This window comes from Erythrolamprus reginae, chromosome 3, assembly GCF_031021105.1.
Source record: "Erythrolamprus reginae isolate rEryReg1 chromosome 3, rEryReg1.hap1, whole genome shotgun sequence".
NCBI lineage: Eukaryota > Metazoa > Chordata > Lepidosauria > Squamata > Dipsadidae > Erythrolamprus > Erythrolamprus reginae.
In genome coordinates this window covers 32,236,337-32,264,081 of record NC_091952.1, presented here as the reverse complement: position 1 = coordinate 32,264,081, position 27,745 = coordinate 32,236,337, and the positions used below count along the sequence as shown (strand labels likewise).

General features: G+C 39.1%; 1 protein-coding gene across 1 annotated transcript in view; it reads right to left on the bottom strand.

Moving 5' to 3' along the window:
* Nucleotides 1–2,306: 2,306 nt before the first annotated feature.
* The window catches only part of EMILIN3 (elastin microfibril interfacer 3), a 41,905-nt gene continuing 16,466 nt past the window's right edge, over nucleotides 2,307–27,745 (bottom strand). The window contains exons 2-4 of the mRNA XM_070748816.1: nucleotides 21,082–21,204; nucleotides 7,072–7,322; nucleotides 2,307–4,446 (exon numbers count right to left, since the gene is read on the bottom strand). Of these exons, the coding sequence (XP_070604917.1) occupies nucleotides 2,552–4,446; nucleotides 7,072–7,322; nucleotides 21,082–21,204 (2,269 nt within the window). The 3' untranslated portion in view covers nucleotides 2,307–2,551. The remainder of the gene's footprint in view (nucleotides 4,447–7,071; nucleotides 7,323–21,081; nucleotides 21,205–27,745) is intronic.

Genomic DNA, 27,745 nt, shown 5'->3' with positions numbered 1-27,745 from the left:
CAGTAACTATGTACAGTCTTGCTTAAAATCTTCTATTTCTTCATATAAACAAAGCATAGAGTTCTTACCTGAGGCACAAATGACCAGGTTCAAATTATATTTTAGACATTTTATGCAAGGACTAGATCAGGAGTCTTCAACCTTGGGAAGTTTAAGACTTGTGGACTTCAACTCCCAGAATTCCTCAGCCAGCTGGCTGAGGAATTCTGGGAGTTGAAGTCCACAAGTTTTAAATTTCCCAAGGTTGGAGAGCCCTGGACTAGATCACTTTAGAAATCTTTAATGCTGGGAGAGGTGGAAGGAAAGAGAACAACGAGCAATAAAGTGGGTGGACTTGATTATAGGAGTGATGGGTGAAAATCTTTAAGGACCAAGTTAGTGACAGCTCATTCTGGGAAATGTTAACTTTTGTGTCTATAATTGTATGTGTATCATCAGTTCCATAAAATAGTCACAGTCACAGGTACTATTAGAAAACCCCTGCTGGATCCAGAACACTTTAGCACTTATAGCAATAGCACTTAGACATATACCACTTCACAGTGCTTTACAGCTTTTTCTAAGCAGTTTACAGTCAGCATATCACCCCCAACAATCTGGGTCCTCATTTAACCCATCTTGGAAGGATGGAAGGCTGAGTTGAATTTGAGCCTGGTGAGATTTGAACTAGTGAACTACAGCCAGCAGTCAGAAGAAGCAGCTTGCAGTACTGCACACTAGCCACTGCAACACCAAGGTTCCTACTCTGAATCCAATAATTTTAACTATCACATGGGAGCCAATCTAATTTGCTCTTAATTACTGTATGGCAAGCCCTTCATATGAAACATTTTCTGCAGCCATATTCTGTAATGTAATGTGAATTGCTTAGTAAAAATGTAAAATGGATCCAATCGTAGGTGAAAAGCATAAAAGAGACTTTCTGAATATTCTTATTAAGGTTTATCTACAGATGAGTTCTTTTGACATTCTCTGTATATATACTGAGAGCATATGCACCAAAGACAAATTCCTACACTTGGCCAATAAAGAATTCTATAGTCTATTCTATTCTGTTCTATTCTATTCTATTCTATTCTATTCTATTGAGCACCAAACGGTAGTCACACATAGCATTGGATTAATACATTAAGTTTCACTTTTCTTATTTCTCTGTTTTAAATTTAGTTTAATACAATTCTGCTTCAGTTTGGGTCAAAACAAATTTGAAATTTAAAATTAAATATATTTTCATCAATACTGCTTATAATTTTTATATGACATTATGCATCATAATTTCAAATATATTTGCGGGATAATTTCACTAATGTATGCATTTTTATGCATGTTTCTCACACACACATACATACACAAACATGTTCTGTATTGCTGAATGGGGAATAATATGAACTTTGAAGAAAATTTCTTCTACTTGTAGATAGACTTGAAATGAAATAAATGTGAGCTAAACTAAATTGGATTTTTACATGGCATTGCTGTTACATTATCTTAAGAGCAATTCCTTTGAAAGAAATCACACTCAATGGCTATCATTCTCAAAAATAAATAAATGAGAATAAATAGAAGAGGAATTGGTTGTTCAAGAGTGCCCAAGAAGAAACCAGATTAAAATACAATGGGTGCAATAATAATTATCTTGTGCAACTGAACTTCTTCCATTTTTATACAAAAATAGGAATCAACAGTATAGTAATGCTACAATACTATAATATATGTACTTTCTTTTCTTCTGTTCTGAGAATTGCAACAAGCTACCTATCGGATCTAACTCAGTGACCCGCATATTACCATACTTCATGCAAAGTCAGATTGCACAGTTTTGAGAATATCTGCTTGAAAAATTCAGCTTCATTATTGTAGGACAATGCAAAAGGGAAAATATGTTATGCACAAGGGCATTGTTTTATCTTTTACAACTTTTATCATGCTGCTGACCTACATGAATACCTTATAGGTTTGTATCAGTTGATGCTATTATGTAGAATTCAAGCCCATATGTTGGAGATTGGGGGGGATGTTATATAAAATGGATGGAGGAAATCTTATCTTAAATCAGAGCCTTCACACGACTCTAGGTATTGTACTATGACCTCTGAAAAACGTTTCTATTCCAGTAGATGAATAAATCTGGTAGATATTGGGTTTCTTTGTTTCAGTCCCTTAAGTATTACATTTTGATTTATTCCCAAAGCAAAGAAGCCATTTTTTTAAAAAAAAATGGATCTGTATCCAGTTTTCTCTTGAACTGAACTATGTATTGGAAATGTAACCCAAATACCGTATGACCTATGAATACCGTATGAAATATGGGAAGGCACTTTGCTACTTGAGTACAGTTGTTAAATATCTGTAGAAAGAACAGTTAATGGCAAACATACTTAAAATGTAATTTAAAAAAACATACCGAAGAAATCAGGGAAAGGACTATAGCAGCTTTTTAAAGTTTAGTGACCTTCCCCCTCTCAAAAACCCAAATAAAACAAAAATCCTGGTTATCATCTCTTTGGAGTCTGTATGATATAAGTTAGGTATACTTTGGACCCAATATAAACTAATGTTGGTTGTTTATCAGCTTGCCTTCTAGGAGACCTACATCTTCAGATAGTTCTGTAATTTTTGCTTGGCAATCCAGCAAATTATTGTTGAGCGCAGTTATTTCGTTAGAGTGTGTCGCTAAAGTTTTGTTAATATGATTCATGTAACCCCACATACTTCCTGCATTGTTCTCCAGTTCATTTCTGATATGTTCCAGGCTTCCTGTCACAGTGCCCAATCTGCCACATGTATCTTCTATTTGGGCCACACGGTCATCGAATTGGAGCACTTCTTTCTGCAGGCCGAGAGCCAGACTTTTGCAGTTGCTCAAGTCATTGATGATCCTGGATCTCAGCCTTTCAAGGTCTCCCTTTAGATTCAAGACCCGCTTGTTACTGAAGAAAAGTTGAGAGTCTTGATTATTGATCATATCTTGAAGTGTATGGACCTCATCTTCTATCTTGCGCTCATGATCATCCAAGGATGAGTTAACATGCAGTACTGAGTCAGAATACTGGGAAACAGAATCCTTCAGCCCAGTTAGAGATTTAGTCATGGTGTTCAAATTGATCTTTAATAGCGTGATCTCACCTTGCAAGGTTCCAGCTGTTTCCTCCTCAATCCGTCTCTGCATCTCCAGGATAGTAATATTGAGTTTTTGCAGCAAATCTGAGTTGCTGTCCATCCTTAGCAGTAAATCTTGATTCTTGTTTTGGCAGTCTTCTATCTCTGTACGGAAGATTTCTACATCTTTGGATTTGAAAGTGCAACCCAACAAGCAAGTGCTCTCCAAGGTAGTCAGTTGGCTCTGTAGTACTTCCATCTTCTCATCTGTTTCCCTTGTTATGGTAGCAAGTTCTCCTTCCAAGAATGGCATTACAGCTCCATCCAGTCCCAATGCAGAACTGACATTATTCACATCACCTACAATAGTTATGAGTCTTTCCTCCAAGGTTCTCATTTTGTTTTCAAAAAGAACTTTTGTGCCATCTAATTCTGGTCCCATCAAACCTCTCATGCTTTCTTCTACATTGGAACAACAACTTCCTATTTGCTTCTCGGTAAAATTCAGCCTAGCCTCAAGGTCTACAAAGTGTCCTTCAAAGAGGATCCCCAAAGTGTCGGGGGACAATTCATTATCTACCCTAGAATGTAGATTCTTTTGAGACTCAGAAATACTATGTAGGCCTTTTTCCAAAATATCCATCCGCTTGGTGTAGTAGTTCAAGTTGCTACAGCAATTTTCTACAACTGTCAGCCCTTGGATCTGTAATTCCAATTGAGAAATGTCTTTCTTGATCTCTAGTTCTTTGCCATCCAAGATCTGTTGAAGTCGGAGGTTGGCTGCTTTCTCTTCCTCACACTGCTGTTTTACTTCCTTGATCTGGTAATCACATGTACTCTGAATATTTATCAATTTCTTCTCAAAACCATCCAAAAGCTCCACTCTCAGGTTGCTAAGCCTGTTGTCTATATATTCTTCTAACATATCAATCGAGGTGAGTGGTGAAGGCCGAGCTGATTCCATTAAATGTTTGATCTGCCCATCATGATCTAGGACCATGCCATGCACTTCTTCAAGTAGATTAGTCTTGATTTTTAGTGAATCGCTCATCTCAGTCACTTTGCCTAGAATCTCACCCACAGGTGGATAGGGGGAGAGCTCAGCTTTGTCTGTAGCATCCACAATTCCATCAGGAATGATTCCAAATCCCATGGTTGAATCAGGAACAGTTGGACTATTCATGAGGGATCCAATCATTTTACTAGTATCTTCCTGGATGGCAAGTCGCAAGTGGTCCCCCAAGCCACTCACCATATTGTATAAGGTGTTATAAGACTGTGAGAGACGTCTGATCTCCTCTTCCAAGTGGTCCAGTCTGTCTCCAAACACACTAGGCATTTTTCGACCTAAGAACAAGATATAAACAGAAATAATGTGATTATTTGTAGGTACACGTAGAGAGTAATTTTCTGGATTCAGGCTATCCATCAGGGGACCAACAGCTACTGCAAATTGTGTCTTCTCAAACAAAGGATTAAGCCTGTGTGTGTAAATGGTATGTGGGATGTCCTTGGGAGACAGTAAAAGAATCACAAATTAGACAAAAGTGTTAAACAAGTGGCAGAAATTTGCAGAAGAACTGGAGGTATGCCAAACAACTGAGAACCCTAGTTTTTAGGACCATAAAGATGGGAGAGGAGAGATGTACTTTGAAACTTGCAAGATTCTGTTAATGTAACCTTACCATAATTTTAGAGATAGTATTTCTGAGTGTGCTACCTCATAAGGCTGATGTGGAAAAGGATTTAGACTGTCTTCTGCAACACACATCTTATCCCAGTATAATGTCAAATGGCATTTGCAATAGTCCAAAAAGGTTTCTTGTGCATACGTCACATTCTTCTACCTTTCAACAGTGCCAGAAGAAGTTGAAATGAATGAATACATGGCATTCCCACTTCACTTTTAGAAGTAAGAGGGCACGGCTGCTTCACCAGCAGCTTTGGGGCTTCCCTTGTTTGTCAAAAGAAACCATCCATTTGCAAATCACCCCAGCCTCCCGGGAAGGGAAAAAGCAGCCAGCCCATTGTTATCAAGAACAAAAGCAGGTAAAACGTCTTTTTCTGTTGCCCTACTAAGAATGCTCTTCCTGACTCCCAGTAGCCTCTTGAACTTATTTAGAGGTGAGTGAATCTGACAAGTTCAATTTATTTTATTTTTCCATTTTACTTGTGGTTTAATCCATTTCTGATTTTATTTTGTAAAAAAAAATACATCAAAATTTGAGCATGTTTTCACTGACATTATTTCTAGTGAACATATTTTGCAGTCTCATTTACGCATTCCTCCATTTCACCATATTCAGCATTTTTGTATATGTTTTATTTATTCATCTACTGCAGGGATGTCAAACTGGATTTCTTCGAGGGCTCAGACCAGCATTTTAGTTTTCCTCCGCAAGTCGGCTGGGTGGTGAGAGTGGGACGGACACAGTGATGGTCTCCTATGGGTACGATCAGATACACAGAACCAGTAGAAAAATGTTGAATTTTTTTTCTTTTTTTCCCTTCTGGGCTCTGTGTATGTTTTTCCTATTGCAGTAAATGAGGTTGAATGTGTATAATTTTAGAAGAGTTGTATGTGCGTGTGTGTGTACAGACAGTTTATATAGAAAATAATGTATATTTTTGTGTGCCTGTATGTAATATATATGGCATATATACTAGAATTAAATAGTATATTGTGGATGTTCAGTAATAGTAAATAGATGGAAAAATTGTATCTCTTTGAGATTAGGAGAGGACAGGCACCCTAGCCCAAACCCTTAACGTGAGTGACGTCAAGGTGGCCACCTTTAAGTCAGTCACATGACCTTTAAGCCACCACGGTCACATGATCATCAAGCCACACCCACCTGGTCACATGACTGGCAAGTCACACCCACAAAATAAGCCACACCCCACAGTGTGGTAGTAAAGGTTTTTGCAGCCCTTCACTGGACAGACATCTCCTGTGGCACCCTGTCAGCCAAAATGGCCGGTCCTTTGCTATTTCCAGGCCAACTATGCAGATTAGATTTAAGCACCCATGGCCAGTTCTAGCCCATAGGCATTGAGTTTGACAGTCCTGATCTAGTGTAAAACCTTTCTGGAGTTTACTATTGCATTGCTGAACAGTTTACTATTGCATTGCTGAAAGTTTGTGTTTCAAAGAATTGCAGTTCAGTTTGTATAGTGAGCTGAATATGTACTGAATATCTACTCTGTTTCTATGTATTGAATAGTCTGACTGGGTTCATACAAGACAATAAATTATCATATGGTTCGTTTGGGTTTTCAGGATGTGCAAAATATTCCCTTTTAATAATAATAATAATAATAATAATAATAATAATAATAATAATAATAACAACAACAACAACAACAACAACAACAACAACAAAACAATATCAATATCAATATCAATATCAACATCAATAATAATTTATTAGATATTTATTTAATATTTAGTATTATAATTTATGTCCTCCATCTCTTGTTCTACCTTTTCTATTTTTCCTTCCACTGTTTTTAATCTATGTTCATTTCCCCCCAATATGATTTTGCTTCTGCACATGCACAGAGGGACAATTTTCCTTCTGTGCATGCTCAGAGAGCCGAAAATCATGAAAAATTATTTTAAAAAGATGGTGGTGCACATGGACCGGCAAAGATAGATTGGAGCTGTCACATCAGAATTGCATGATCAGCGGACTGCTACCAGAGTGGCGCACCAGACTGCACCGGTAGGAACCCACCACTGCATCCTATCCTAATTTTTCTGGTCAGCCAGACTTTGACTTAGGTAGGTAGGTATAAATATGTGAGTGTGTGATGTATTTCATTCAAAGGCTGGGCAATAAAAGTTGTAAGCCTGTGATTGTTTTTGTACATCCAACATATCTGGATAAGAAATTAACAGGAAATACTGGCAAGATCATAAAGGTCTTCTTTATGATCTTTGGTGTGACAAACTCAGATTTGAATCCTCACCATAATTATTCTTTTTTGGTATAGGAAATGAGTCCACAGGGATTTTGGGATGAGGTGGAGCTCTGGGACCTGGAAACATCTTCTGTGTTGGAGGCATCTTGGGGCTGGGATGCTGGGATGGAATTCCTGCTTGATTAGTGGGATTATCATGATGGCATCCTTCGCCCACGAGACCTGGGCAGCATTTCCATGCTATTTCAGTGACTGTCTTGTATCCAATCTTGTACCTAGGTCTGAAGAATGTGCGATACCTAATAGCCAAGAATAAAGACAGGTAGAGCAAAAGTGAGAGTTAAAAATGTGGATATCAATATTTGTAAGACAAGGGCCATGGACACCCAAGAGGAAAGGGTGATGGGTTAATGCAAGGGTCCCCAAACATGGCAACTTTAAAACTTGTAGACATAAACTCCCACAATTTATTTATTTATTATTTGGATTTGTATGCCGCCCCTCTCCGAAGACTCGAAGATTCTCCAGTTAGATATGCTGGCTGGAGAATCCGGGCAATTGAAGTCCACAAGTCTTAAAGTTGCCAAGTTTGAAGACCTCTGGATTATGGAATCACATACAATTTTAGATTAAATTAAGGTTATATGAAGTGGTAGCCTTCCAAGGAGGATTGGCAATGAATTCATATACATTTGCCCAGAGTTTAGAATAGTTTTAAAGTAAATAGTTATATCTTGGAACACTTGACAAACTTCTGATTGGAAACAAGTGAATGAGGCAAGAAGGATATAATAAAGACAGGACACAAACAAATATATAGGTCCCAACTATAATTGTAAAAAGAAATTAGGAAAATTCCAATGGTGCTTTTCCATAAGGCACCTGGAATTTTTTTGGGTTTTTTCCCTTGAAAATGTTTCACTTCTTATCCAATAAACTTCTTCAGTTTTCTTGGATGTTTACTGATTGGATGAGAAGCAGCGGTGGGTTGCTCCCAGTTCGACAAACCGGTAATGCAATGGTGGGAGATCCACCAATCCACCCGGGATGCTTCTGAGCAGAAGCGTCACGCGCACACAGGAGCGAACCAGTAACAACAAGATTTACAACCCACTACAGATGAGAAGTAAAACATTTTTAAGGGAGAAAAGCAAGAAAGTCCAGTTACCTTAAGGGAAAAAAAGCAAGAAAGTCCAGTTACCTTTGAGACAACCATGATCTGAATTATTAGAATCTCCATACACCAAGTAGGAAAATCAATATGAATGAAGATATCTATATATATACATGTTTTTGCTGAATTTTTAAAATTAAGGGAGACTAGGATAGCGCTATTTCGGCCTTGTTCTGGCCTCATCAGCTAGCCATACCCTTACTGGGATTTGAATCCTTCACCGGAAGAAACCAGAATATGCCAAGACCTCCATACCTGTACCTGTGAAAATCTATGAAAACACACACACACACATTAAGGAAGACTTGGATAGATCTATTTCGGCCTTATTTTGGCCTCATCAGCTAGCCATACCCTCACTGGGACTTGAACCTGCAACCTTTGCCTTGTAAGGCAGAGAATTAACCTCTAGGCTACAGTATCCAATCCCTTCAGCTCTGCACCAGGGAAGGGTTACATATTTTTGTGTCGAATCACCCTGGTGTATTGAAGGAACATCACAGCTCCTATTTTTGCCTCTCAGCCCAACCTAGGGCCATTTCCAAGGCAGTTAATTTTATTGATAGTCGACAATTCTATCTGTACGTGTTACATGTTTTTTTGCTGATAGCTAGATAGATAGATAAATAGATAGATAGATAGATAGATTAATTCATATTGATTTTCTTACTATATATATTACTGTAACTTCAAAATGTATTTTAACACTAGAGCGTAGCAACTTCCATATATAGTGCAACATTGGGATTGTTAATCTATCTGTAGCTCATATTATACCAGAATTTGAAAATAAAAAAACAGTGTTTAATTGATTAGATGTTCCAATAGTGGATAGAGTCTATTTATGTCTTTGCCCAGTGCAGAAATCCAAATTAAAGTACCCTAATTGGTGGTTAGCCAGCCTTTTACTTGAGCACAGCAGGTTAAAAAAAGAGCACACCATCTTTCTGGATAATTGATTCAGTTTTTGAACAGCTTGTACTTTTTGAAGCTTTTCCCTAAAGTTTGAAGAGACTAAATGAATTATGAAATGAACTTTATGAGGAAGTTATCCACGTTCCATATCACCTAATGAGTACAATGTTTAATTAGACTACACAGATAAATCTTCCAAATCACCTGACATGACTTCAACCAGCATCATATTTTCTTCTAGAGGCAACTCATGCATTTTGGTGCAAGCCATTGAGTGAAAGATCCCTACACACTAACACATAACAATCCATAACAATTTCGCTCAGAAATTCTGATGTAGCCTTAAAATGGCTACATGTGTTACATGTTTTTGCTGAATTTGAAAATTAAGGGAGACTAGGATAGATCTATTTCAGCCTTATTTTGGCCTCATCAGCTAGCCAAACCCTCACTGGGACTTGAACTTGCAACCTTGACCTTGTACATACATATATATAGCTTCAACTGCAACAACACAAGAGCACGCAACAGATTCAAACTTAATACAAACCGCTCCAAACTTGACTGTAAAAAATATGATTTCAACAATCGAGTTATCGAAGCGTGGAACTCATTGCCGGACTCAATTGTGTCAACCCCTATCCCCCAACATTTCTCCATTAGACTCTCCACGATTGACCTCTCCAGGTTCCTAAGAGGCCAGTAAGGGGCATACATAAGTGCACTGGTGTGCCTTTCGTCCCCTGTCCAATTGTCTTTCCTTTCTCTCACTTATCATATACAGTATATTCTCTTTATTTCATCTATCCTCTCCTCTAAGTTCACTTTACCCTTATACAAACATTCGTTGGCCAGGGGGCTGAGATCTAATCGCCCCAAACCTGGCGGCATAGGAGAGTCTTAAGATTCTTACGAAAGGCAAGGAGGGTGGGGGCAATGCGAATTATTCCATAGGGCCTGGGCCCCCACAGAGAAGGCTCCTCCCCAGGCCCCGCCAAGTGGCATTGTCTAATTGACAGGATCTGGAGAAGGCCTAACCAGTTGCTGGGATTCATGCGGCAGGTTGTAACAATATCATGTGCTGAGACCAATTATAGAAAGTTCTGGTGAGGAATAGACATGCCGGTTGAACATCAGAGAGAAAGTCACACGGTTTTGAAGTTATGCGATTGGGCGGAGCAGATGCTATAATTCTCAATGTGCAGCCTGATTATGCCATTACTTTACCCTTATTGTCACATATACATACTTCATGCTATTAAGCTAATATTCTGCATATCTGCCAGGCTAAAGATAATCCTCAAGCAAATGCTATGGATTAGTTTTAGATGTAGCGACTGATCTGTCATTCTGAGCTGTAAATCAAAGTCTCCTGTTGTTTTACAAAATAGCTAAGAGTGTCATGGGTCGACTCCGGCTATTATATCTCATTGTCAGTTCTGTCATAAGACTCATTGGGCAGGCATCCTCTCTAATCGATGGGCTGTGTGAACACTAAATATAATGAGTTCCTGTACGCATGTACCTCTGCTGAACAAATGTTTTTGGCAATTCCTCTGTTATTTTCTGGCATGGAGGATACTGGAAAAATCCTCAGCTTCTGGCAGCCTCTGCTTGGATACTGCCCTAAGTCTATGTGCTGTTGAACTTGCCATAAGCTTCTGTTTGCCTTTTATTTTGTTGAATGATATATGGAAGATATAAGAAAGTAAGGCCTTGGGGAGATTTGCTCCCCAAAGGAATCTCTAGGTTGATGTGATGAACAACTCTGGTGTGTGTGGCACACACAAGCAACACCCCCCCCCCCAAGCAAAATAATTAGATGGGTTAGAGAATGCAGGAAAAGCTGCTGTATTGAAACTCTGCCAACCGCTTGCCTGGCACACAAACCATCACTCTGGCTCCCCGCAGACATCTGGGCCACTGCCTGGCTTTTTGTTTTGGCCAAAGGTCAGAGTTGTAAAAAGAGCAAATCATTTCACAGACCAAAGGAGGAAAACAGCTGGCATCAGATCTCTTCTAACAGGCTGTGCTGCCCTTACTGCTATTTCCAGTTAGAAGCGAGACTCTTCTTTTCAGGGAGGGAAAAATAGATACATCGTCTCAAAGTGCAAAACACCGCCACTTCACATGTCAGTAACAGGAAGTATTTATGGTAGCTGGATAAACATTTATCCGTGGCCCCCATGTTGGGAAAAAAAAGCACCATCTTAGTTTCACAAGCTATATAGAAATTGTGCAGTGAAGGGCTGCAAAAATTTTTACTACCACACTGTGGGCGTGCATAGAAACATAGAAGACTGACGGCAGAAAAAGACCTCATGGTCCATCTAGTCTGCCCTTATACTAGTTCCTGTATTTTATCTTACAATGGATATATGTTTATCCCAGGCATGTTTAAATTCAGTTACTGTGTATTTACCAACCATTTATTTTGTGGGTGTGGCTTGTTGGCCATGTGACCAAGTGGGAGTGGCTTGATGATTATGTGACGTGGGTGGCTTAAAGGTCATGTGACTGACTTAAAGGTGGCCAACTTGACGTCATTTACCTCACCTCAAAGAGATACAATTTCCCTTACTATTACTGAACATCCAAAATATATTATTTAATTCTATGTATATATGCCATATACATATTACACACAGGCACAAAAAATATACATTATCTACTATATAAAGTGTATATATACACACACACACACACACACACACGCACAGCTCTTCTAAAATTATACACATTCAACCTCATTTACTGTGATAGAAAAAACATACCCAGAGTCCAGAAGGGAAAAAAAGAAAAAAAAATTTTTTTTTACCGGTTCTATGTACCTGACCGTGTAGGAGCCTAGCACTGAAATCTTGGTAGGATTGCTTTGGTTCAGAGAAGATTCCCTTTTTCTAGCCTTATTCTTAGTCTGAAAGGGTAAAACCAGGGGTGAAATTCAACAGGTTCAGACAGATTCTATAGAACTGGTGGCGGCAATTATGCGCAGTTCTGAGAACCAGTAAATTGCACCACTGGCTAGCCCCTCCTTGCCCCTCCCACTCACGCCTTCTCTCTTCCTTCTTGGGCTCATACACACAGAGAAAACATGTGAAGGAGCTGAGAAGCAGCTAGGTTGAGCACCAGAAGACTTGGCTGAACCTTTCTGTTAGTTCTGTGGGCGTGGCTTGGTGGGGTGGTGCTGCTGTGAGTGACATCAAGTTGGCCATGCCCACTTAGTCACATGAGCCCCACCAAGCCATGCCCACAAAACTGGTAGAGAAAACATTTGAATTTTACCCCTAGGTAAGACTGCCATTTCCTCATGAAATCATAGGATTATTAATTGAGAAGGCAACACTACTCAATCAAAAGTATCAGCAGTCGTATTTAAAGCTAAGACTTAGGGCATATTTACTTGGAATAAAACTTTTATATCTTTCTTCCAAATAACTTTTATATCTTTCTTCCAAATAACTTTTTCAAGAGCCAAGCAAACATACCGAGGAAGTAATTAGCGAGGCTGCTGACAATAGTAAAATGTGCAAAGTTGGGTCAGATCTCATCAAGTGGTCACAAAATTCTTGAATATTGGAATCCACTTATTTTTCTAAAAACACTGCCAGAAATAAATGCAATCATAATAATTTGGGATGTACGCTGCCTAGATGTTAAAAGTAGAATGATTTATATTAAAGATTTAATCCAGGGGTGGGTTGCTACCAGTACTCCCCAAAGCTCCATCCCAGTAACGGCCTGCAGATTGTGTAATTTGCATGTGATGACTCCGGTATGGTCTTCACCAGTTCGTCGTGTGGTGGCATCTCTTTTTTGGGAATATTTCACTTTATTTGGCTTCCTGCGCATGCACACAAGCAAAATATTGTGAGGGGACATGCACATGAGTGAGATTTTGGCAATTTTTTGCATCTGCGCATCTGCGGAAGTAAAAATTTGCCAAAATCTTGCTCCTGCAAGCATCCCCTCATGAAATTTCGGCACTTTTTTCTTCCTGTGCATGTGCGGAAGCAAAATCTTGCATGGGGACATGCACGAGAGTGAGATTTTAGTGATATTTTGCTTCCGTGCATGCAGAGAAGTAAAAATTCACCAAAATCTCACTCGCGCACGCATACCCTCATGAAAGTTTGGCACTTTTTTTGCTTCCTGTACATGCGTGGAAGCAAAATCTTGTGAGGGGTTGCTTGTGTGTGAGTGTAGCGAGTGTGCGCACGCCAGATTGGCCATGACGTGTGCGCAGTGCACTGGTATTCAGGTAAGAGCGACTTGCAGCTGGTGTGATCAAGTCAGAGGTTACCTGGATTATAAGATCCATTAACAGAGCTAGTAAATCACCTGTTTTAGCTCTCACTGAAATCTATAAGATTTAGTAATAGCACTTAGACTTACTGTATGTACCAGTGATGACAAACCTTTTTTGGCTCAGGTGCCAAAAGGGTGTGCACGCACGTTATTGTGCGCATGTGCCCACACCCATAATGCAATGTTCTCCCCCTGCACATGTGCACAAACACCCACGCTGCCTCCCTGCGCATGCGCACAGGCCTCACTGAAGCCTCCAGGCTTCTGGTAGGCCCATGGGGCAATTTTTTGCTAGCCCCAGAAGCCTGGGGACGGTGAAAAATGGATCAATGGTCCAACCGGAAGTTTGAAAACGAATTTCTCTTTGTCCCATTTTTCGCTGTTCCCAAGGTTCAGGAGGCTTTCCTGAAGCCTGGGGAGAGCGAAAATGGCCAAAAAGAAGCCCCAAAATTGAAAGGCCATTGCACACATGTATGTTGGAGCTAACATGGGGCAATGCCCAGTAATGGGCAGCCAAAATTTTTACTGTGGCTTATCTTGTGGGTGTGGCTTGATGGTCATGTGACTGGTTAAGAGTGGCTTGCCAGCCATGTGACCAGGTGGGAATGGCTTGAACAATCATCATTGTTCAAGTGAACTGTTAAGTCCTTGACTTACAAACTCAGCAGTGTCACTCTTTGGAGTGACAATTTGCTTTGCGTTTCCTGTGCCCTCCTTCCTGGGTCGCCCCCTGCCTCAGGCTGGGTAGCTAGGCAAATGGGTGCTGATCAGCTGTTGAGAAAAAATGGGGAGGAAATGGTTCCCCTGCAACACCTGTCGGTACTGGTCTCCCTGGCGTTTTCCGAGGAGGAGGACAGGAGGTGGGGACTGTCAGCTAGAGTTGGGCACGCAGCTTCATTTCTGCTGGTAGAACTGTGTTCTACCATGTCCTGCCTGCTGCCCACCCCTGGCAATGCCTCATGTGCCCTCCATGTGCCACCTGCCATAGGTTCGCCATTACTGGTATACAGTGTTCCCTCGATTTTCGTGGGGGATGCGTTCCGAGACCGCCCGCGAAAGTCGAATTTCAGCAAAGTAGAGATGCGGAAGTAAATACACCATTTTTGGCTATGGACAGTATCACAAATCATCCCTTAACATTTTAAACCCCTAAATTACCATTTCCCATTCCCTTAACAACCAGTTAGTTACCATTATTACTGGTACTCACCACTGAATAAGACACTTAGTGATCCTGATATTTATAAACGTAATTATTTATTAACAATAATTATTTTGTTGTTATTTATTTGCAAAAATTATTAGTTTGGTGATGATGTATGACATCATTGGGTGGGGAAAACCGTGGTATAGGGAAAAAAACCGCAAAGTATTTTTTAATTAATATTTTTTAAAAAATCGTGGTATAGGCTATTTGCGAAGTTCGAACCCGCGAAAATCAAGGGAGCACTGTATATCATTTCATAGTGCTTTACAGACCTCTCTAAGTTTATATAGGCAGCATATTGCTCTCAACAATCAGGGCCTTCATTTTGCTGACCTGATGGAACTATTGGCTATGGGTAGAGTTAGCCTGCAATACTGCATTCTAACCACTGCGCCACCACAGTTCCTAAGATTTAGAACTGATTTTCCTATGCTAAAGTAAGGAATTGTTTCCTCTGAATGTTTATACCACCTTAAGAATTCAATGTCTAGAGAAGCAATTTATAAAGATGTCAAATAAATCCATGAATAGTTTTTTACTGTGGCAATAAAAATATTTAAAACTAGTCAATTTCCTAACTTTCCAAACCTACATAAGAATTGTCTTGTGGAAAATCCTCTTCCACATCAGGATTTTGCCATGGTTGATAACCACTCCAAACCAATGTGGCTGTATTTTGGGTATTCTTGAAAGCATTTTTTCCTGAATCCAAAATGGTTTATGCAATGATGCAGCAGTATAGTTTGCAAGTAATCAGTTTTTCCATAATTCTTGTCTCTCTCCCAATTTTTCACTCTTGAACTCAATCATTCTAGTCTTACTCACTCACTCACTCCCCCTGATATATACCTCATCTGAGAGTTTAAATTTATTTGGCATAACAAGACTGTGATAGCTTAGAGGCCAAGGTCTTGACTCAAAATACCCAGTATTTCTTGCATTTTTCTCTTCCTCTGCTGGAACAAACACTTGTGGTATCTCATGGTGATCATTGCATATTCTCAACATTTTGAGGTTGGCTAAACTGATGACAACTGATAACATGCTTTGCATGTTAAAGACATGAAAATATAAACAGTGATATGAAAGTAATGTTTAAACAGTGCATACAATTTTTTTCAAAAGACCAAAATAGGGCTGAAATCCATGGTCAGAAAACTATTATATCCTGGCAATACACTCAGCAATACAGCAATGTGATGGACATATGGATTGGGGGAAAGAACTTTGGTTCTTTACTTTTAGTTGGGAAAATTGCGGGACTTCAGGGTCAGGTTTTCACCAGATGTATCAATATGACATGCCTAATAAATCCATACTTTGAGGGACACCTAGGCTACAGAGGTTTGTTTGCGTTGGGTCTGTTACTTGGAACCCTGATACAGGACACGTTTGATGGTAGGTAACAGAACTAGACTTGAAATTGAGGGAATCGCCATCTGTATACAAATGGGAAAAATGCACAAATTCTACTGATTTCAATTTTTTAAAAATTAAACACATATTTTCTCTGGAATAGATTGCCTGGATTATATCCAGAGGTGTGTGTCATATAATGTAACAATTGGTTTGCTCAGCACCAAAAATATGATTGTGTGAAACTTCAAAAACACAGCAATTATTTATTTATTTTGTCCAATACACAATGAGGATTTTAGTGGGTATATATATATACACACACATAGTAAAATATTCTTCCTCTGAAGCACAACTGAAAAGTTCCTTCTCAGGAGACGCCAGAAAATAATAGCCAAAAATTGCATCATCAGTGGGTTCATAATGAACTGCACCGATAGGAACCCAACACTGGATAGGAATAGTGCCAGTGGGGGTGGACACTCCCAACTGCTGGTCAGAACTACTGGTTTGCCTGAATTGGTCTGAACTGGCAGCAGCCTACCTCTGATTATATCCCAAACTTGTCTATTCATTATTCCCGGTGCCCTTTTCTGCACAATCTTGGCATGATCATCACCCTTCTCAGTATTATATTGTAGAATTCCTTTTACCTTCTAGTATGTAAATTGCAGCTCCCATCAGCCCCATGTAGCCTCATACAGCTAGTCCCCAACACATCTTTTTCCTGTTATCTTTCTTTCCAAACCTTTCTGTCTAAATTTTCTCGTTGTTTCTGAAAATTATGTATATGAACAATATATAGCAAGCAACATGATCATCATATACAGGGGTGGGCAGCAGGCAGGACGGGGTGGAACGCAGTTCCACTGGTGGAAATGAAGATGTGTGCATAGCTCTAGCTGATCAGTGGCTGTCACTTCCTGGTCTCGGGTTGGCTCTCCTTTTTCTCCCTGCTGCTGCTGCGTCTACGCTCCTTGCTTTTTTCCTCTTTCCTCCTTCCTGGCCTCGGATGAGCTTCCCTCTCTCCTGCCTGGCTCCCCTCCAGCATCACGTGGCCACCTCCCACCTGAGGTACAAGCAGAAGGCGTGGATGGAAGTGGCGCTGGCAGCATTTATGCTTCTGGAAGTACCCGTTCACCTAGCTACCCAGTCTGAGGTGGGGGGCGATCCAGGAAGGAGAGCGTGGGAAACACAAAGCAAATTGTCATCCCAGCGAGCAACACTGGTAAGGTTGTAAGTCGAGGACTTAACAGTTCAATTGAATGATAATGATCATTCTGCCCCCTGGTCACATGGCCGGCAAGCCACTCCTAGCCAGTTACATGACCATTAAGCCACACCCACAAAGTAAGCCACACTCACAGTGTGGCAGTAAAATTTTTGGCTGCCCACTACTGATCATATATCCCTATACCATTTCAACGCCAAAATCACAGAGTAACATTGAAAAAAATACAGAAAGCATATAAAAACATTTGCTTTTCTGACTTGTAATGAAAGTAAAGTCACCTCCAAAAATTTTAGCCTGGCTGCAGACCTTCTACTGACCAACTGCTATTGAACCCACCTCCAAAAGCATCGTATAAAAGGTCTGTGAAAGCATCTATGGAATGGGGCTGACAGCTAATTTTCCTTTTACTCACAATTCTTTGGATCCAGTTCATAAAACAAGAAAGATTTATGCTATATTTGGGTCAACTTCCAAGAAATACACAATCATGCTGAGCAGTTTTTGGGCTCTTAGCTAGTGTGAGCCTTTGTTGGAAGCAAGCAAGCATTATATCCATTCCAGTTTTCAAGTACAACAGCACTTCTGTCACTTAAAATATGATGTGGGAAAGCAAAGGAGGCATGGGAAACTGTTGCCGAAATGGTCCTAATGTAAACATCACATTCATATATGGAGAAAACCTTATCGGAAAACTCCCATTATTCATCGAGACAATATCTGGTGAGGCAAAGAGAACCAATCTCCACATTTTTTGTGGGGGCATTAACATAGAAACATAGAAGAGTGACGGCAGAAAAAGACCTCATGGTCCATCTAGTCTGCCCTTATACTATTTCCTGTATTTTATCTTACAATGGATATATGTTTATCCCAGGCATGTTTAAATTCAGTTACTGTGGATTTACCAACCACGTCTGCTGGAAGTTTGTTCCAAGGATCTACTACTCTTTCAGTAAAATAATATTTTCTCACGTTGCTTTTGATCTTTCCCCCAACTAACTTCAGATTGTGTCCCCTTGTTCTTGTGTTCACTTTCCTATTAAAAACACTTCCCTCCTGAACCTTATTTAACCCTTTAACATATTTAAATGTTTCGATCATGTCCCCCCTTTTCCTTCTGTCCTCCAGACTATACAGATAGAGTTCACTAAGTCTTTCCTGATACGTTTTATGCTTAAGACCTTCCACCATTCTTGTAGCCCGTCTTTGGACCCGTTCAATTTTCTCAATATCTTTTTGTAGGTGAGGTCTCCATAACTGAACACAGTATTCCAAATGTGGTCTCACCAGTGCTCTATATAAGGGGATCACAATCTCCCTCTTCCTTCTTGTTATACCTCTAGCTGGGCAACCAGGCATCCTACTTGCTTTTCCTACTGCCCGACCACACTGCTCACCCATTTTGAGACTGTCAGAAATCACTACCCCTAAATCCCTTTTTTCTGAAGTTTTTGCTAACACAGAACTGCCAATACAATACTCAGACTGAGGATTCCTTTTCCCCAAGTGCATTATTTTACATTTGGAAACATTAAACTGCAGTTTCCATTGCTTTGACCATTTATCTAGTAACGATAAGGTCAAATTTGGTGTCTGAATATACCAAAATTCTCTCTGGAAGAAAGAGAAAACTGGATACCGCCCACATGTCCATTGGATAGCTAATTTTTGTGAGCAGACTACAGAAGTCAATGTTTTTACAGCCACTTGCAATCAACGGGAAGTCAAAGGCTCTGAGCCATAAATGCAGCCTTTCAGGACTTGGTTTGACCATCTTTTTAATCTTTTTGGAGTTTTACCTTTCTTGTTGTTTGTTTAAGACTGAAAAAATACCTTTCAGAATCACGGGACTCTTGGGCACTGGGTGGGATTCTCTTCGATACATTTTAAAAGAAAGAATATCACATTTTTCAAGCTTTTTAAGGGTTTTTTTTTTTGGTAATTTCTTGTAATATATAGCAAAGTGGTGATTCCAGAGTGGTTTCTGGAAAACTTTATAAATGCTTAAAAGCTTTGTGAAATTGATTTAAAGAAAGATTTTGAAGTTAATTAGAAAAGGCTTCCTGTGTGTGAAAAATATACTGTATCTTGTTTACAAAGAAGACTTTAGAGATCAATTACTAGTGCACACCTTGGTTATGAATTGTTTGATCTCTGGGCCTGTGAAGTTCAAACCTAAGAGTTTATGCCACATAACAAATGAGCTCCTGTTAATGTCTCCCAGCACCTGCCAAACTAGCAGTTCAAAAGCATGCAAATGCAAGTAGATAAATAGGTACCAAGTTTTGTGGAAAAATAACAGGGACATGAAGGGAATCCTCTCAGGTTTCCTCTGGGCAATGATGATTTCACCATCTAATCCTTTCAACCCAAAGCCCCTTAGTAAGTGCTTCTGACACCAATGTAGTATACTCAAGTGCTGGTTATGACCTATTAAGCCCTACATGGCTTAGGACCAGATTATTTTCAGGACTGTCTTCTGCCTCATGTAGCCCAGCAGCCAGTTAGGTTCCACACAGCCTTCTCCAGGTCCTATCGGACACACAATGTCGGCCTAGGTGAAGATCTTTCTCTGTGGCGGCCTTGGCCCTTTGGAACGGACTTCCTCCAGAGATACCTACAGCCCCCTCCCTCCTGGTCTTTCATAAAGCTCTTAAGACCTACCTCTGTGGGCGGGCATGGGAGCCGTGAGTGATGACATTGTCTCCAGCCGATACTAGGTATGATTGAATTGGATAACTGCATATGGGGTTTTTAATACTTTTTAGTAATTTGTATAATTCTTTTATAGTAATTTAAATTTCTTTACATATTGTTGCATTTATAATTTTTTTATTTTATTTTATTTTATTTTATTTTATTTATTTTTTTTTATTTTTTATTTATTTTTTTTATTTTTAATTATTTTATTATTTTATTTTATTTTATTCTATTTTATTCTATTTTATTATTATTTTATTTTATTTTATTTTATTTTATTTTATTTTATTTTATTTTATTTTATTTGTTTTATTTTATTTTATTTTATTTTATTTTATTTTATTTTATTTTATTTTATTTTATTTTATTTTATTTTATTTTATTTTATTTTATTTTATTTTATTTTATTTTATTTTATTTTATTTTATTTTATTTTATTTTATTTTATTTTATTTTATTTTATTTTATTTTATTTTATTTTATTTTATTTTATTTTATTTATTAGATTTGTATGCCGCCCCTCTCCATAGACTCGGGGTGGCTCACAACAGCAATAGAACAATTCATAACAAATCTAATAATTTAAAAACATTTTAAAACCCCCATTATTAATCAAACATACATACAAACATACCATACATAAATTGTATAGGCCCGGGGGAGATATCTCAATTCCCCCATGCCTGGCGGCAAAGGTCGGTTTTAAGGAGTTTACGGAAGGCAAGGAGGGTGGGGGCAGTTCTAATCTCCGGGGGGAGCTGGTTCCAGAGAGTCACGGCCGCCACAGAGAAGGCTCTTCCCCTGGGACCCGCCAAACGACATTGTTGTACTCTGCCCTGAGTTGCCTGAAGAAGGGTGGTAAATGAATGAATGAATGAATGAATGAATGAGTGAGTGAATGAATGAATGAATGAATGAATGAATGAATGAATGAATGAATGAATAGTCACCCATAGACAAATGATAGATTTAAGACTCCCTTGTCCTCACTTTTCAACTTATCCAGCTTAACCACACTGGCTCAGAAAACTAATAAGTATGTGAAAGAAGTTGAATCAGGACTTTTGGTACTATCTGTGATGAAATCAATATTCAGGAATGGCTTTTCTCAAGTCAAAGGATGCTTTAGACATCTCTACATCTTTTATCCCCAGCTATACTCACACGACTTTTCCGGGACACTTGGGTCCCCAGCTGCACTTGTGATATTCAGCTTTCACATAGCTCTCCACTCCATCCTGAAGAGTGCACGTGACATTCCTCTGCACCACATATGCACAATAGATCCTGCATGAGAAGCAAAGTCAGATTTGGTTAAACATCTGACAGCCAGATTTGATCTCCCAGCCCCTCTTAAAGCTCCAGGCCAGAATTTGTGGTTGTCCAGTTGGGCAAACAGCTAAATATATAATAATAATAATAATAATAATAATAATAATAATAATAATAATAATAATAATAATAATAATAATAAAGGATTCTCCTTTTGGCTTTTTGTTCACAGGGAATAATAGCTGAGACCAGAAAGTTTCAGAGAAAAACAATCTGATTTGGAGGGGCTCAACTATGAAAGTTCAAACTAGTCAGTTAAGTGAAGTCTGGGTGACCCAGTAAAAAGCTAAAGTTCGAATTCTACACTCCTTGAGTACCAATATTCAGATACATTGAATGCTTTTTAGATGACTGTCATTTTTTTCTAACAAAATCTATGTAGGAAAAGGTACTGAGAGTTGTTCATAAGTTGAACAATAAGCAGTTAACATTTTGAGGTATGGGGTTTATACATAGAGCTGAATCAGGAACAACACTATTACCAGGATAATTCCAGTTGGAGCTTTTTCAGCAATGACAGTCTAACAGATGTCAGTATGTACAAAGCAACTCTCTTCTAAAGATGAATTTTAGCAACTCCACTCTGTAAGCCACTTGTGTATCCCTTCCCTTTTCCCAATAATGTTGCACCCTCATAAGAACATAAGAAGATCCATACTGAATCAGGCCAAAGCCCATCAAGTCCAGCATTCTGTGTCACACAGTGGCCCACCAATTGTCCATGGAGATCTTGAGCAGAAAGAAGGCAAAACCCTCCCTTTCTCTTGACCCCCAACAAATGGTACCCAAGGGAATCCTGTCTACCTCAACCAACATAGAGGTGGCACTTGGACATCCATTTCAATAACCATCGATGCAATTGGCATCCATGAATCTGTCTAATCCTGCCTTGAAGCTATCCAGACTGACAGCTGTCATGACCTTTTCTGGAAGTGAATTCCATAAACCAATGACCCTCTGGGTGAAGAAATATTTCCCTTTATTTGTTCTCACTTTCTTACCTATGAGTTTTAGGGAGTGCCCCCTCATCCTAGTATTGTGTGATAGAGAAAATAATTTTTCTCTATCCACCTTTTCTATCACATGCATGATTTTATACTCTTTGATCAAGTCACCCCTTAAACACCCCTTAAGAGACCAAGGCGTTGCAACCTGGTTTCATAAGGGAAGTGCTCCATTTCCTTGATCATTCTTGTTGCCCTTTTTTGCACCTTTTCCAGTTCCATTATATTCTTCTTGAGGTGCGGTGACCAGAAGTGTACACAGTACTCCAAGTGTGGTCTCACCATCGATTTGTACAGAAGCAATACAACACTTGCTGACCTATTTTCGATTCCCTTCCTAATCATGCCAAGCATGGAATTTGCTTTTTTTTACTGCTGCTGTGCACTGGGTTGACATCTTCATTGAGCTGTCCACCAAAACCCCAAGATCCCTTTCTTGGGTTGTCTCAGAAAGCTTGGTCCCCATCAGTTGGTAGGTATAATTGGGGTTCTTTGACCTGATATGCATAACTTTGCACTTGTTTAGGTTAAAATGCATTTGTCACTTTGTTGCTCATTCACTCAATTTCGAGATATCTTTCTAGAACTCCTGACAATCAGTTTCACTTTTACCCTCAGCAGAAAAAGCATCATTGTACATGCACCTATTCTAGAAAGACATAAATTAATGGGCAATTTTTAAAATTAATTTATGTACAGTTCTTCTATATCTTAAGGCCTCTGGCACTTTGCAACACAAGATCAATAAATGCAACAATAATAAATAATGAAAACAGATTAATGCCTATGCGCATTCATTCCCAGGAGTAACAACTACAACTGAAAGACTCTTTGAACCAATCCTGGTTTTACAATCTTTCTGATTGTCATCACACATGCACAAAAAGTCATTTATTATAGCCCTATCCAAATCAGGTAGGGTTTATTTGCAAGCACTACATCCTTTTTTTAATTAAAAATAAATTTTATTTATAAACAAGCACAACAAAACAAACAAAACATTTTTTAAAAAGCACTACATCTTCTGTATACTTTAAGGTGCTAAGATGTTCAGACTGTGAATCAGAGGCTGACAGACCTTAGATTAACATAGTTATTATCCTTAATGTATCTTAGCAGATGTTAGTCTTTGTCTGACATTGTCTGAGTTTAGAAACTAGGCAAGATCAGGTCTGGTTAATATTCGGAGGGGAAAACCCCAGGGAATACTGGGCCCATAGAACATGAAAAGTTGAAAAACCATTCCCCAAAAAGTAAACCATTTCTATACTATTACCAAGAAATTACATCGATGAAGTTACATATTCATTTATTTATTTTTATTTTATTTGTCAATGGTATAGTATAAACATAAACAAAAGCGAAGTAGGTATAAGTAAATTTGGACAATAGGACAGTAGGATGGAGACGATAGGCACAATGACCTCTTAGGAATGGGGTGGGGTCAACTGTAGATAGTCTAAGTTTAAAGATTTTGGTGTTTGGAGAAGAAACCACAGAGTCAGGTCATGCATTCCAGGCACTGATCACTCTGTTGCTAAAGTTGTATTTTCTGCAGTCGAGTTTTCAGCGATTTACATTGAGTTTGAATTGATTGTGTGTGCATGTGTTGTTGCAATTGAAGCTGAAGTATTCATTGGCAGGCAGGACATTGTGGTAGATGATTTTATGAACTACGTTTAGATCAGATCAAAGGCGACGTAGCTCTAAGTTATCTAAGCCCCAAATTTCAACTCTGATGGGATAAGGTATTTTGTTGCGAGCAGAGGAGTGGAGAATATGGCTCCGCGTGTCAGCTGTGGCACCTGTGCCATAGATTCGCCATCACTGATCTATCACATGACAGGATATCATCTGCTATGCATGTCCTTGTCTCAGTCAGGGTTATGGCATTTTCCTGTCCATCAAGTGCAAAGGTATAAACTAGCTTACTATTTAATTCCCTTGAAATTTGAGTAAATACTAATTCTGGTTTTTGCCCATACCAGTTGTTTTTCTGGCATTAAAATCTGCATGACATATTTGGATGTTGAAACTTAAGCCTGTTATCTGTCTCTATGAAAACCAACTGTGTGAGACAATTTCAGTTTTAAAATTTCTGGTACAGTAATTGATTTTGTTTTCTTTGTACGTTGAACTCATGGAACAAAAATAGATTAAACAGTTTATATCAGTTATATGGCTAATCAGTATTTTGAAACATTTTGGATGTTGCAGGAATGTTTAGATTGTTGAAATCTGCTGAACGGTAATATATTCAGTTAATATTGCATAATTTGGACCAGACATATAAGAAGCATATGAAACCTCTCAAATATTATTATCACTACTAAGAGTTTTTGGATGATTCCAAGCCTACAATTTATTTTTAACAGAAAACTGAGCAGTTTTATAAAGAGAGATATTGGTAAATTGCAAGAAAAATAGAATTGGAATCTCCCATTTTAAAAAAAAAAAAATCAATGGGTTAGGAGTTTAAAAATTTATATGTTGCTATTAAGATGTACTTTTGCAATTCAACAACAAATCCCACATTGAGTGATTTGGATGCTTCAGAGGATGTTTAGGCAAGGACTAAAAATCAATCTCAGTGCAATAATGGACTAGATATTGACACATGTGTTCTGGGGCTATTCCAAGATTATTCATTTTTGGTTTAATATTTATAAACTTATAGTGCTGGCAAAAGAAATAAGATTTAAATATGTCAATGCAATGTTGACCTATATTCAAAAATGTGGGACCTATTATTGCACTGAGTACTCTGGATTTATTGTGCATGGACTATAGCTAATTAGACTGCTTTACCATGATGAAAAGACCTTCTATATTGGACATAAAACTCTAGGAATTTATAATATGTGTAGACAGTACTTTGAAATTATAAAGTTGTGTTCCTCAAGCACACTTTCTTTTGGGGAAAAGGAAGACTAATTCTCCTCTGCCTCATCTGTGGTTAATCACTGATTTTTTTCATGGATATTATTTATTTACTTACCTATCTTCCCATCTACAGTACTTTAATATCATCTTACCGCCGTGATGGTGTAGTGGTTAGAATGCAGTACTTACTGCAGGCTAACTCACTGCTCACACCAGGAGTTTGATTTGGAGTGGCTCAAAGTTGACTCAGCCTTCCATCCTTCTGAGGTCGGTAAAATGAGGACCCAGATTTTGGGGGTCAATATGCTGACTCTGTAAATTGGTTAGAGAGGGCTGTAAAGCACTAAGAAGCAGTATATAAGTCTAAGTGTTATTGTTATTGCTATCATATTGTTTATTTTGATTCTGTTATCTTTTGAGCTTTCGTTGTTCTTTTTTGGCATTGCATGTTAAAAGCACTGGGTTTTTTTCTTTTTAACAAACTGCATAGATGAGTGGAATTGAGAACAACTTGCAACAACCCTACTGTTTCCCATCAGTTGCCACCTCAAATCATATTGCCTCTGATCCTATAAATACACACAGAGCAATCACCACATAGATAGTCTTAAATCCATTATTCTCCCAAAATAAGACCCTGTCTTATATTTTTTTGAACCCTGAAATAAGCATTTGGCCTTATTGCCATGCATTCAAAAGCCCAATTATTATCGGAGGATGTCTTATTTTGGGGGAGCATCTATGAATTTGTTTAACTCCACTTTAAAACTACAGTGGTACCTCTACTTAAGAACACCTCTACTTAAGAACTTTTCTAGATAAGAACTGGGTGTTCAAGATTTTTATGCCTCTTCTTAAGAACCATTTTCTACTTAAAAACCCGAGCCTGGAAAAATTTCCCAGGAAATTTGAGGGGGGCACAAAGGCCCGGCCAGTTTCCTGCCATTCCCCCTTTAATCCCAGCCATCTTGGGCATTTCTGGGCTGCCAGAGGAGCCTTTCGGTGGCACTTAAGGAGGGTTTGGCAGTCCAGAGTGAACAAAGCATTTTCCTTTCTCTGGGCACTTGGAGAGGGAATAAACATCTGCCAGCGCCTAGAGAAAAGAAATGCTCCCTTCGCTCTGGGCAACGACTGTCCTCCTCCTCTTCTTCCTCCACCTCCTCCCACCCCAATTCCAAGCTTTTATTTCTTTCCTAATGAGTTTGCACACATTATTACTTTTACATTGATTCCTATAGGAAAAAATTGCTTCTACTTACAAACATTTCTACTTAAGAACCTGGTCACGGAATGAATTAAGTTTGTATTACATTATTGGCTGTTACCAATAGTGGGCTGCTCCATGGAACGTCCGGTACGCAGTCCTAGTTGGAAAAATGGAGGTGCGCATGAATCTCTGCCTCCCCAACATGTGCATGTGCACGCCCGCACGAGAGTCAGCTTCTGCGCATTTGCAGGAAACAAAATTTCACGCAAGGAACCTTTTGCGCATGAGATTTCACTGATTTTTGGCGCTTTTTGATTCCAAGCATGCATAGAAATGTGGAAGCAGAAGAAATCACATGCACAGAAGCAAAGAAATTGCTGAAAATCGGTGAAATCTCACATGTGCGAACATCCTCGTGTGAGATTATACTTCCTGAGCATGTGCAGAAGCTGAATCTCGCACAGATATGTGCAAGTGCATGCTGGACATGCCCGCACCAGTCACCTGTAGTGCCAGTGATAGGGAGCCCTTCACTGGCTGTTACCATATCTTAAAAATAATTATTTTCTACATTCAACCAGCCATCAAGATCTTTTACTGTTTGTTTTGAATTTCTCATAGAGACAGGCTGAAGATGAGAAGAAATTAAGTGGAAAACACAGAAGGAGTTGCTCCGTTCCTCCTGGTTGTTTTAGATACTCCTTTCTACATGGGGCTACCCTTAAAGAGTGTTCAGAGACTGCAAATAGTCCAGAAAGCTGCCGCGCGAACCATTATGGGTATACTTTGGTTCACCCACCTAACACCTATGCTCTGTGAGCTGCACTGGCTACAAATTAGTCTCCGGTCACAATTCGAGGTGTTGGTTATTACCTATATAGCCCTACCAGACTATCTCCGGGACCGTCTCCTACCACATACCTCCCAGAGACCAATAAGATCTCACAGGGTTGGCCTTCTCCAGGTGCCGTTGACTAAGCAATGCAGGTTGGCGGGGCTGCAGTGGAGGGCCTTCTCTGTGGTTGCCCCGGCTTTATGGAACCAACTCCTCCCCCCCAATGTTCATACTGCTTCTACCCTACTGGTCTTCTGAAAGGCAGGCCTGGGGGCCATGAATACTAACTTCTGCCACAGCCAATTGTATTGATTGGATAGGTATGTATGTTTGGTTGATTGGATTGCTGTGGGTTATTACATGATTTTATTGTTTTTTATTATTTTAATGTCTTTAGTATGACTTCTTTTATTATTGTATTTTATTGTGTTTTATATTGTTGTAAGCCGGATTGGGTGGTACAGAAGTCAAACAAACAAACAAACAAACAAACAAACAAAAACAAACTAGCTAGCTAGCTAGCTAACTAACTAACTAACTAACTAACTAACTAACTAACTAACTAAC